The 13,458-nt window shown below is 39.3% G+C and overlaps 1 protein-coding gene across 5 annotated transcripts in view; it reads right to left on the reverse strand.

Annotated features, from left to right (window-relative positions):
* Window positions 1-368: 368 nt before the first annotated feature.
* DEPTOR (DEP domain containing MTOR interacting protein) overlaps window positions 369-13,458 on the reverse strand; it is a 119,661-nt gene continuing 106,571 nt past the window's right edge. For all 5 annotated transcript variants that reach the window (XM_054018025.1, XM_054018027.1, XM_054018023.1 and 2 more), the window contains one exon: window positions 369-6,060. In XM_054018025.1, coding sequence (XP_053874000.1) covers window positions 5,932-6,060 — 129 coding nt within the window. In that variant the 3' untranslated portion in view covers window positions 369-5,931. The remainder of the gene's footprint in view (window positions 6,061-13,458) is intronic.

Consider the following 13,458-nt stretch of genomic DNA (forward strand, 5'->3'; position numbering starts at 1 on the left):
GTTTGCGTCACGTTTCAGCAGCAATCATAAGCTAATGGCCATTCTTTAATTTCACTCACAATGAAGAGTCACTCAAAAACCAGAACACTGAGTGTCAGAGAAGCTAGACAATACTAACTGCTTCAAGCACTCATTTTAGGGTTGGAACCAGAAGGTAGGAATTAGGACTAAATAACTTTTCTACTGTTGGGCAAAGAGAGGAGCGAAGGGAAGCCTGTTAAATGTGTCCATAAAGCTCTGGAAGGAGAAGAGGACAGGCTTCCCCACAAATTTTCCCTGTCTCCAACACCATCGAAAGCCCCTCTGCATGAACTCTTCTGAGATGAAAGTTCTTCAGTATGTTGTAATAATAAACAAAGAGACGAGGGTCCAATCAAATATAAATTGTGTATACAACCATGATCATTTCACAATACAGAGACAAATCAGAGGAGAGCTATTGTACAGTATATTAGCAAGAACTACAGTGACGTTGGGATAAAGTAGTCATGGTAAATATGATATTATAAGAATGCTACACTACCGCTTACAGTACAGAATATGTGGTGATCATTTTCCAATGTACCTGCCCAAAAGTTAGTCATCTAAATTGATACTGAGGCACATAACAAATTAGCCTGATTTTCAGAGATGTTGAGCCCTCTCTGCTCCCATTGACAATATGGATTTAGGTATATAACTTGGATAACTTTACCTATGCTTTACAGGACACTCAATTTGGGGTGGATATTTTTTTCTAACCTAAAATTCTTCTTTTAAATATCATTAAAGACTTACAAATATAATTGTTACATATTTAAGTCTAATACAAAAAAGTCTTGTGTTATAATCTGATTTTGAGGTAAATTAAGTGCTATGAAACTCTTAAATATTCCCTTGCATTAGTTGTTCAGCCTAAAACAATGTATAAAATAATTTATAAAGCTTTCTTTTCATTTACTAAATTTTTATAAAGGTCATTTCATATTTAAATTCATTTCTCTATAATACAGTCTAGATTTTTCTTATGTATAATACATTTTATTTGAACATTGTCCATGTACAGGAGAAAAAAGGATCGTGTTTGCAATTTCACTGTTTTTAAAGCACCCTACGAAATATAAGGTATGTCACACACTAGGTGAAGAAAGATTGTCCCATTTTTAAACAATTATTGTAATATTCATGATATTTTGGTGGTTCCGTTTATTATAAAAAGACAGGATATCACCATATTGAGGCAGAGGTGTGGTCCAGTCTTAAGCATTTGACTGGGAGGAAGGAATTCCCAAGCTTTCTCCCTCTATGGCCGTGGGCAAATCATTTAACTTCTCTGCCTCAGTTTCTCCACAAGTAAAATTAAAATAATTCTTATTTAGCAAGGATGCCTTTAAAATGTCAACATTCACCAACATGGTTTTATCTAAGATTATTACAGCATTTCCTATAGTTAGAATAGGTCTTCTCATTCCTACTTGATCTATCGCAAAAGGAACCTCCATACACAGATTCCTAAGTGGATAGAGAAGGAGATCAGCCACCATTCCACTCTCCCCTTAAACATCAAATTGCTTTCTTTGGGTCCAGGAATCTGCACCAGCGAATGGGAAGAATCTCTACTAGTGAAACCTTGAAGGCAATTCCTCCCGACCTCATCCTGTAGGTATGTTTCCATGTAAAAAGAGGTGATAGGATGGACCCATTGGTATCTCAGTTGTCCGTGATATAGCCGTACACAAGTGCTGTCTCTTTTCAATTTTGAGCACTGGACCTTCAACTTCCACCGGGTCGTAAAACAGTTAAGGTCAGACTCAGATACACTTATGTTGAACAGTGCTTTACTCCATTAGTGATCCCAATAAAAGGTTATTCAACACAAGTAAGCATATCAGAATCTGACCCTTTAAGTACAAATTACACCTATTGTACTCAGGGAGAATGAAAGCATTGTATATATTGCAGCATACTGAATTGGTGCTCCAATTAGCTCAACAACTATTTTAATAATTTGCCTAGCACACTATACAGATATTAACATTCCATCGAGATCTTCTGTAAAGGACCTGCTGCATGTATATGTACATACTAATTTTACACTTCTGTTTATATCACAAGATCTTTGAGGTTTACGACACTAAATTGCACAAGATTTATAAGACCTTCATTTTAGCAAATTTGTGTTTGCATGAGATATCTCAGTATTTCACAGTAAGGCTTATGAGGTTTCCCTAGCAACTGACAATATTGAGCATCACTGCTAAATACAATGGGGCTGATCCTCAGCTGGCATAAATAGTCTCTGCTCCATTCCCTTCCATTGACTTCAATTGAGCTACAGCAGTTTACACCAAGTGACAATCTGCCGCTCTGTCATTCCATGTTAGTTGCCGTGGGCCAGACTGTGATACTCTCACTCACGTTTGCCAGTTCCATAAAATTCCATCGACTTCAATGGTATGTCACAGGGAGTAAGGTTTTATATAATGGGTGAAATCCTGGCCTCACAGAAGTCAATGTGAGTTTGCCATTGACTTCAATGGGGCCAGTATGTCACTTATACGTGTACACTACCCGCTGGATTGGCAGGTGGCGATCGATCTAGCGGGGAACGATTTATCACGTGTAGTGTAGACGTGATAAATCAATCCCCAATCGCTCTCCCGTTGACTGCTGAACTCCAGCTTAGCGAGAGGCAGAAACAAAGTTGACAGGGGAGCCGCGGCGCACCGCGAGGACACGAAGTAAGTAATTTTAATTCAATCTAAGATACGTCAACTTCAGCTACGCTATTCTCGTAACTGAAGTTGCATATCTTAGGGTACACTACAGGGGGGAGTCGATTTAAGATACGCAAATTCAGCTACGTGAATAGCGTAGCTGAATTCGACGTATTGCAGCCGACTTACTCCGTTGTGAGGACGGCGGCAAAATCGACTTCTGCGGCTTTTTGTCGGCGGCGCTTACTACCACCTCCGCTGGTGGAGTTAGAGTGCCGATTCAGGGATCGATTGTCGCGTCCCGATGGGACGTGATAAATCGATCCCCGGGAGGTCGATTTCTACCCGCCGATTCAGGCGGGTAGTATAGACCTAGCCTTAGATCGATCCCCCCCCACCCCCCCCAGTGTAGACCAGGCCTCAGTGTGAGTCTTTTTCTTAGTGTATGTGCAATTGCGCAATGTGCCTCAGGTGGCACGTGACCAGGATTCATCACTGAATTTGTTCTGCTGGTTGGATCATTAGCTTCCCCAGCATAGGCCAGGAACTGACGGGGAGTGCGATTTGAAACACATCACAGTGTGTAGCTAGATAACATTCTAATCTGAGATGATACATATAGTTATAATTTTAAAAATCTCACAAATAGCTTTAAGAAATTGCACAGCTCAAATATGTAGATAATTTTAAACATCTCAGAAACAAAGAAGAGGGAAAGAAGTTATTCAAAGCTGGATCACAAATCAAGCTTAGAAAACAATATGGAAATTGCCATTAAATGGCAGGCAAGTAATGACATTCAAATTGCAACAGAAACGAATGTATCTCATGAATCAAAATGCTGTATTCTATAATGATATGCACAAAGCTCCCTTTCCTCTTCACTGCATTCACTTCTTACTAAGGTCTCAAGAGCTCTCTGTATTTCATTATCAAGCTAAATTCTGACCCAGTTTCATAATTGCCTGGAGGATACAGGGAAGTGGTAGCAGCATATTAACTACATCAAAGGACATAAAATACAAGTGCCATGCTGATATTAGCAAAATGCTAGTCATTGTCTGTAAAAGAACCCTTCATATTTTAATAGTTAACCCATCCTAATATTTAGAAGTTAGATTTAAAGAGAGATAAAGAATATAACAAATTAGAAGTATTTGGGGAAGCATTACCCTTTCTATATACGCTGAATTGCAGCCATTATATCATATTAGTAACTTGCCTGGGACTTCATCCTACTCCTTTTAATCAAGTTCATTTGAAGCTGACCAAAGCCCTAAATGCTCTACACTAATGCCGTATCACATAATATTATGCAGTATGGAAATTTTAGTGTATTCGAACCCTTTTGCAGCAATCTATTTATTTTAGTTGCACTTAGTATTATGGAACTAGTAATACATTAGTGAGGTCTGATGAAGGTGCTAGATGTGTACAAGCATTCTTCAGCTATGTTAATAGAAGGTATAAGCAAATGTGATACAAAGTGACATGTTAAAAGAATCCCTCAAACACAAGGTTTTTATACAGGGTTAGTATTCTCAGCTGCATTTAAGATCTTCTTGCACTGGTAAACATGAAGGAATTATGAGGAATTTTGATTGTGAGTCAGTCATAAAATACAGTCTTTTTGCTATGCTTAAAAAATAAGCAAACATACAATTTCACTTATGATGTTGCAAAGTCATATAATCTCAAAGTCTTATTATTCCTTTGATCAAGCCTGTGCAAATATCTGAGTGAGTGAAAATCAGATTGCAAGAAGAATGTGTGATGAGGCCAATTCCTTAATATAAACATAGTCAATACTCTTAGTAGGGAAAAATACCAAAAATAGGTAGTTAATGCTTTTGGGTATTCTCGCACTGAAGGTCAAGCATTCATTTTTTTTAATTTAAAAAGTATTACTGCATATAAACTGAACAGTACCAGAATGCCTACAATCTATAGATATACATAGTTATGTTTTGTGAACAAGACTGTATACATACAATTAATCTCAGTTTGAGACCTATGGCACCCCAGATATCGCAGAGTTGAGAAGCAATTTAGATTCAGTAAAGTATATCATTCAAATACACATTTTAAAAATATTTTTTCACAAGTTCATCAACAAAAATTCCTGCTTGGTTTTAAAATGAGGAAGAGTCAGTTAAATACAATGTGTTATTAATAATTGCATCAGATGTAAATTATGTGACACATCTGTAGTTTTCAAGCATTTAATGGTTTGAAAATGCTGATAATCAAAGACACATTCAAGTGCATTGCTTCAATTTGAAGTGTACTGTACCATATCAGAGCTACTAAATATTTCAATGCTAATGCTAACATTGTGATTCTCTGACTTCAGCTCTCTAAAATATTATCATTCTTCTGATATCAGGGATATCCAAACTTTGTGAAAAGAACCACATTGACAAGTTACCAGGAGACTAAGAGTCACATGTAGTTTAGACAGAAGGTATATAGACCAAAATTTTCAAACTTGGGCTCCTAAATCTGTACTTAGACACCTAGATAAGAGGTCTGGTTTTCAAAGGCCATATGTTCAAAATGAAAAATTAATGCACACATCCATAACATTTGTGTGCTGCAGGTTTTTATAGGACTACCCATCTCTGGTAATTCAGTGCATTCCACAGAAAGGCACACACATTTTTTCATATCTATGAATTCTAATGTCGTCTGCTACTTGTTTGAATTCACTGACTATAAACGTCTGAAGTTGATCACCTTTCTCTTTGCTCTATGATTATAGAGAGGGAGCAGTAGCAGGCAGCTACTCTCCTGGGGACACACTTCGGACACGTCTAGATTACATCGGGGGGAGTACGCTAACATTCATATGCCATGCCAACCATATAGAAAGTCCTTACCAAACATTCCTCTTTTCAAGTATTGTGATCACATGGTTGAACGGCAAGGGAAGTTACGTGCAGCCTTTTAAGTAGGATACCATCCCAACAGATACAGCTGGATTGACAACTAAAGACCTGGTCCTTGTCTTCAGCAGAACAGTTTGCAGGATCGGGTCCTAAATGATAACATGCTGATATATACTGTTCACTTCTTAGCATATGAATCACAGCTACTATTGTTAAACTGAAGGGGAAAGCACCTGAAAGGCAGAATAATCTAGTTAGACAAGGCAAGGTTTTGTCCCCTTGTGTTGTCTGGCTTTGCATTGGTTCTTCTATTTCTATTCACAGCTTCCAGTGAGGAAATTTCCTTCTCAGGAGTCTAATTCCTCCATCACTTCCATGACAATAGTTCGAGGGCCAGTCAGAATGAGATTGCTCACGGTCCTGTAGTCCACATGGAGAACATTGAGTCCATTCACAGAAACCACAAACTGACAGACCTACAGAGAAAAGAGAAGGGATGTATTACAATTGCGGTGGACTTAGGCTTCTCTTTGTGGTAGCAGATGCTGCAATACTGACACTGTATTCTACTCAATCAGTTCATTTCTCCAGTGGAACTAAAATTCATACATTTTTTCACATCTGCTGATACCCTGCCAATAAATAAATAATAAATAAATAAATGGAAAATAAAATAATAATAATATCTCACTGAAAGAATTCAAATACACCAATATGCAAGGGGTTAATTCCCTGTTTAACCCACTTGCTTCTTATGTCTGAAAAGATGAAAAGGGAAAGGTAATGAGGCAGGCTCCTGATTGACTATTCAACTAGATGCTAAGTATCTAAGAACCTGATCCAAAACTCATTGAGTCTTTCCATTGACCTCTGTGGGCTTTAGATCAGGCCCTACACTAGAGAGTCAATGGAGAAATAACAGAGGATAGCAGGAATCAGCTCAATTCTGATAATTATGGAGACTCGGGCATTTAGACACTATGGTGTTGGATACTGAACCTGACCAGAACCAGCCAAGGCAAACCAGAATGGTAAGATGTAATGCTTAATGCTTCTCTCTCCCTGGGCCTTTTTGTCTGTAGGAATAATTTTTTTGGGTATGAAAACAGACAAGAGCTACATTTGGCACACATAAGAGTTCTATAGTTTTGAAGGATTCCATCACTTAAAGGTTAATTTCCAATTACAGATGTCAGGAATATCACTGGAAACAGCAGGATCGTTCAAAACTGTGGAATTTTTAACTGCTCTCACTGTATCATTCAATTTTTCATACAATACCATGATTCACATGGTGCTTTACAAATCTATAGGCCAATAAGACTCTGAACCCAAACAGTCTACAGTCTAAAGCCCTGATTAGTGCTGTTGAAATCAATAGCACTAATAATAGTCAAATTAAACACATGCATACGTATTTGCCTAAGGGCATAGAATCAGGGCCTAAAAGTGAAATCCTAATCCCACTGAAGTCAATGGCAAGGATTTCACCCTAAGAGTCCAATTCTGTGAGATGCTAAGTGCCTATAATGAATGGGAGTTAAAGTCACTTAGCACTAGAGTTAGTCAGAAAGTGCCAGTTATGATGATTATTATTTTTTTTTTGCAGGACATTTTGTAGAAAAACTCATTTTTTTCTCAATTTCCTGAAAATATTTTTCAGATTTTCATCAAAAAACTGACCAATTTTAGGAAGTGAAACACTGTCAGTTTCAAATGTATTTATTTTTTAATCAAATGAAATGAACATTTTCAATGAAAAATGGTCACTTTCTGACAAACAATGTTTGGATACAAAATATTTGACCTGATTTATTTAGCACTTAAAAAAGTTAGAATCACGCAGAAAGGAGGAGGCCATGCCATTCATGCTAAAAAGGCCAGAACAGTGGATTGGAAGAAAAAGACAATATTATTCATTCTCAAGTGAAATGGAGCCCCCTCTGAGTCTAATCAAAGTATTCTATAAAGTCACAATGTTTGTAGTTTTTGTATCAATGTTTTTTAAAGGTATGGCATTACTTTTTTTTTTTTTTACTGCAAGTAAAATAATTGTCACAGAAATGTTTCATGAAAAGGATACTTTTGTCGTGAATTTACCTTATTCGTACCTGATAATGAGTGCACATTAAACCCACTTTACCTGTGAAAGATATTTATATTCTAATCTGTTGTGGTTTAGGGAGGCAATGTGATATAATGGTTAGAACAGAGAACTGGGAAATAGGGTACCTAGTTTATATTACTGTTTCTGCTACTGATTCTTTGTGACTTTAGCTAAGGTTCTTAACTTCCGTGCCTCAATATCCCTTTCTGCAAAATGGGGATCTCATGGGGCTGGTGTGAAGTTTCATTCATGTTTGTACGGTATTTTTATATTATTCACTGAAAGGTTCTATAAAAAGCCAAAGTATTATTGGGGCGGTTGTTTTGTCATGTCAGGTTTAAGAAAAATTATGGATGAGTCAAGGCCGTTTGTTAAAAAGCTCTCAAATCTGATGAACAGTATGGCCCCTGTGATTTCATCTTCACTCCTCAGACCCTGTGTGCCATTACAGGAATAGCAGCAGATGTCTCTAACGGTCAGCTAGGTCTCTCTCCCTATCTCACCCCCCCAATCTCTTCAGTGTATTCCAGGTTGGGGACTCCTGGGATTCAGCCTTGCTGGTAGCCTGAACAGTCAGCAAAGTGGGATGATGATTCTATTAGAGTTTTGATGATAAAATGCCTAGAGGGTATGTGCTTTGTCAAGAAGTCACAGCATGGACAAGACCACTGCATTCATTTTTTATTAAAGAAACGAAGGAGAAGGGGGAAAAGCTCCTAGGGGGGAACTGAACCGTTTTGCAACAAGGGGGCTATTATTCTGCTGTCATCCAGTGTCTAAAAAATATTGTTGTTCAATTTCTGAAATGTTGGCTGAAATATTGCATGACAGTTGCTGACAAGGGGCTTAACAAACGGGCTAGCACTTTGCTTGCTAGATTTCTCACTTGTCATATTAGGCCTGGTGGACATAAAGATCTTGCACGAGTATAACTATGGCAGTTAGGGATGCGATTTTAACCAAAATAATAACAGTACAACTGCTAATGTGCATGCAGTTATACCAGTATAAAGGTGCCTTATGCCAGTATAGTTTATTTCCTTTCCCTGGGAGTAAGCTATAACATAAGCTCATTTATACTGGTATTTATACTGGTATAAATGCATCCATACCGGGGAGTTGTGCTACTTTAACTATACCAGCATAGTACAACACAGAACCACATAGTTAAAGTGGTCTACACAAACATTTAGTTTATGGCAATCTACTCTGCACTAGCCTGCCGAGTACTGACTGTCCCTGCGGACCCTGATGACATGCACTAACAGTTTGTAAGTGTGCTTTAATCTAGTCCCATTTCAAATCAGGGTAGATCAAAGTGCGCTAACTAACTGCTGTAGATAAGCCCTTTTCAGTTTAAGAAATTGGCTGAAATGGGTACCGTATCAGCCCACCCAAAGCTATTTCTTAACTATCATTTAAAATATATACAATACAGATTTTGACTTTGTCTAAAGATGAAAAAGTGATCTCTCTCTCAAGCCCCCCAACAAGATTATATCAAATTTTACTGGATTATAGTTCTGGCTTCAGTATAATATTCTTGTTGATTTAAAACAGTTACAGAAATAACATGGTCTCTGTTGGCTTAATGCAATCTTTGGAGGCTGAATGACTGACATTTGTTTTACTGCTGTATACTCTAAAGTACAATTTATCAGTAAGGTTTATTCATTTTAAAATATTTCCTGTGCAATGTAGTCTTCAAATGCTAACATGCATCAAATGGAAATGAAACATCAAATGGAAAAAGTAAATAAGCATCAAATGGAGAAAGTAAATAAGGAATTTACTCCTTCTCATAATACAAGAACTAGGGGGTCACCAAACAAAATTAATATACAGCAGGTTTACGACAAACTAAATTAAGTATTTCTTCACATAGCGCACAGTCAACCTCTGGAACTTTTTGCCAGACGATGTTGCGAAGGCCAAGACCATAACAGGATTCAAAAAAGAACTAGATAAATTCATGGAAGATAGATCCATCAGTGGCTATTAGCCAAGATGGGCAGGGATGGTGTCCCTAGCCTCTGTTTGCCAGAAGCTGGGAATGGGCAACAGGGGATCGATCACTTAATGATTACCTGTTCTGTTCATTCCCTCTGGGCACCTGGCATTGGCCACTGTCAGAAGATAGGATATCGGACTAGATGGACCAGTGTGACCGTTCTTATATACTCATGAATTTACTTATATACTCATGTGGTATGGTCTCATTTGTTTTACTTACTGTTAATCCTGCACACAAATAGCTAATGTACTGTATTGCTGTCTTGACAGGAATTACAAAATGAAAGAGACAGGACCTTCCTACTTATTTTATGAGTTGTCTTAGGGAGCCTGGGTTACAAACTATGATTTAATATTACAAAAAATAATAACAATCCTCACATATCTTCAGCTTGCAACTACAGCTGTTAGATGACTGTACCATAAATATGCAAAATTCTCTTAGTTTCCATAGATTAATATGATGGATAATAAACTGAAGTTAAAGTTCCTCATATAGATCTTTAGGGAACCTGAGATGAGATGAGATGAGATTTCAGTGTCACGCTTCCTGGAACTTCAAGGAATGACTGGATATAGAACAAAGAGCCACCATTTTGCTAGCATGCATGCATAACCAGTGGAGATATTATAATATCTAAGCAGTGAAGTGTAAATTACTGTAATAGAATAGTGAAAAATTAAATAACAGAATGGTGAAAATGCTCTCTCTTGCTTCATTTAAAATTTCTTTAAGTTTACAAGTGTGGGGTGTTACAGGGACAAACTGCAGAGCTTTGCAGTGTCCTGCTAATTCAAAGTTACCAGCTTAGATTTGCTTTGCTGATGTAAGAATCTCCATGAAAAATTTTAAAGCATTAAAATATATTCTATTCAATTGCAAAGTCATTATCATAATAAAAATAACATATATATTTAAGTAGTGCCAAGAGAACTCAATTGGAACTCAGGCATCACTGTGCTAACTATTATTCAAATACACAGTAATCCCCGTCCCAAAGATTTTATAACCCTATGGCCCTGATCCTGCAACTGGATCTATGTTGGCAGACACCTGTGCCAGCATGAAGCCCTGTGGACTTCAATAATACTCCATGCAAGCTCAAGGGGTCTGCATGTGTGATGTAGGTTACAGGACTGGGCCTAAGACAAGATGTGATAGGTGGGTGTAACATAGGGTTGCCCATTTTGGTTGGACATATTCCTGGAGATTTAATCACATGACGTAATCTTTAGGGCTGTCAAGCAATTTAAAAAATTAATCACGATTAATCGCACAATTAAAAACATTAATCGTGATTAATCGCGCTGTTAAATAATAATAGAATACCATTTATTTAAATATTTTGGATGTTTTCTACATTTTCAAATATATTGATTTCAATAAAAACACAGTATACAAAGTGTACAGTGCTCACTTTATATTTATTTTTATTACAAATATTTGTACTGTAAAAAACAAAAGAAATATTATTTTTCAATTCACCTCATACAAGTATTGTAGTTACATCTCTTTATCATGAAAGTTGAACTTACAAATGTAGAATTATGTACCAAAAAACCCTGCATTTAAAAATAAAACAATGTAAAACTTTAGAGCCTACAAGTCCAATCAGTCCTACTTCTTGTTCAGCCAATCGCTCAGACAAACTAGTTTGTTTACATGTGCAGAAGATAATGCTGCCTGTTTCTTGTTTACAATGTCACCTGAAAGTGAGACGAGACATTCTCATGGCACTGTTGTAACCGATGTCGCAAGATATTTACATGCCAGATGTGCTAAAGGGTCATATGTCTCTTGATGCTTCAACCACCATTCCAGAGGACATGCGTACATGCTGATGATGGGTTCTGCTCGATAACGATCCAAAGCAGTGCGGACCGACGCATGTTCATTTTCATCATCTGAGTCAGATGCCACCAGCAGAAGGTTGATGTAGTGAGGCGGTGTGGCTCCCTGCCACCCTGGAGGGGGAAGAGCCCATCCGGAGGCCGGAGTGGGCGGAGCTAGTGAGCTCTGAGTCCACCCCTCAGAGGGTCAGGCGGCGACCCGGAAGTATAAAAGCTCGCCCTCACAACTCAGTCAGGCCCCAGCCGCCAGAGTGACCAGACGTCTCCAGCCTAGCTCATGACTGGGAAGACCCCACGGCCCAAGACGGCCGCCAGGACTGGCCGGGCCTGCCCTGCGCCCGCTATCCGGAGGAGCTGCTGGGCCTGCCCGCGCCCGCTATCTGGAGGAGCCGCTGGACCTGCTGATCAATCCCTGCCCTGACGAACCCATGGTCCTGGATCCCCCAGAGGCTGACACCAGGACCCAGGTAGGCCCCGAGGGGGAGTGTGGAAGTAGCCCGGGGGCAGCCGACCCCAGTCTGGCTGCAGCACTGCCAGAGCCTATGTCAGTATGTTGCGGCCAGAATCCCCACTTCTGCTGCTGCTAGGGCCCCAGGCTGGGACGCAGTGGAGTGGGAGGGCCTGCATCCCCCCTGTCACCCAACCTGTGGGTGGCAGTCTCCCCCTCTCCCAGTCCTTTTGAGGCTTGGGGCCTACTATTGTTGCTCAGCCCTAAGTGAGGACCTGAGCTCCTGACACAGCGTTTGTCACCCCGCCCTGACCTAGGGCCTGGGCTTAATACCTTGTACTATTGTTGCTCAGCCCTGACTGAAGGCCTGAGCTCTTGACTCAGTGTTTGTTGCCCCGCCCTGACCTAGGGCCCGGGCTTAATACTTTGTACTCGTTTGTTGCTCAGTCCTGACTGAGGGCCCGAGCTCCTGACATAGCATTATTGCCCACCCTGAGCAGGGCCGGGCTTACCGTGTTCTTCCGGTTACAGCAAGAGCTGCCGAGGGAGACCCCACGGCCGGACGAATTTCCCAAGCTCACTGGTGTGGCTCCCCACCGCCCCGGAGAGGGTTGAGCCCTGGCAAACTCTTGTACAGTTGATTTTCTTTTTTGGTGGTTTGGGTTCTGTGGTTTCCTCATCGGAGTGTTGCTCTTTTAAGACTTCTGAAAGCATGCGCCACACCCCGTCCCTGTCAGATTTTGGAAGGCACTTCAGATTCTTAAATCTTGGGTCGAATGCTTTAGAAATCTCACATTGGTACCTTCTTTGCATTTTGTCAAATTTGTAGTGAAAGTGTTCGGGGTCATCATCCGAGACTGCTATAACATGAAATATATGGCAGAATGCGGGTAAAACAAAGCAGGAGAATACAAGTCTCCCCCAAGCGATTCAGTTACAAATATAATTAACGCATTATTTTTTAACAAGCATCATCAGCATGGAAGCATGTCCTCTGGAACGATAGCCGAAGCATGAAGAGGCACACAAACGTTTAGCATATCTGGCATGTAAATACCTTGCAGTGCTGGCTACACCAGTGCCATGTGAACGCCTGTTCACACTTTCAGGTGATACTGTAATTAAGAAGTGGGCAGCATTATCTCCCATAAATGTAAACAAACTTGTCTGTCTTAGCGATTGGCTGAACAAGAAGTAGGACTGATTGGACTTATAGGCTGTAAAGTTTTACATTGTTTTGTTTTTGAGTGCAGTTATGTAACTAAAAACCCTATATATTTAAGTTGCACTTTCATGATAAAGAGCTTGCACTACAGTACTTGTATGAGGTGAATTAAAAAATACTATTTCTTTTATCATTTTTATCATGCAAATATTTGTAATAAAAAATAATATAAAGTGAGCACTGTACACGTTGTATTCTGTGTTGTAACTGAAATCGATATATTTGAAAAT

This window comes from Malaclemys terrapin, chromosome 2 (assembly GCF_027887155.1).
Source record: "Malaclemys terrapin pileata isolate rMalTer1 chromosome 2, rMalTer1.hap1, whole genome shotgun sequence".
Taxonomy (NCBI): Eukaryota; Metazoa; Chordata; order Testudines; family Emydidae; genus Malaclemys; species Malaclemys terrapin.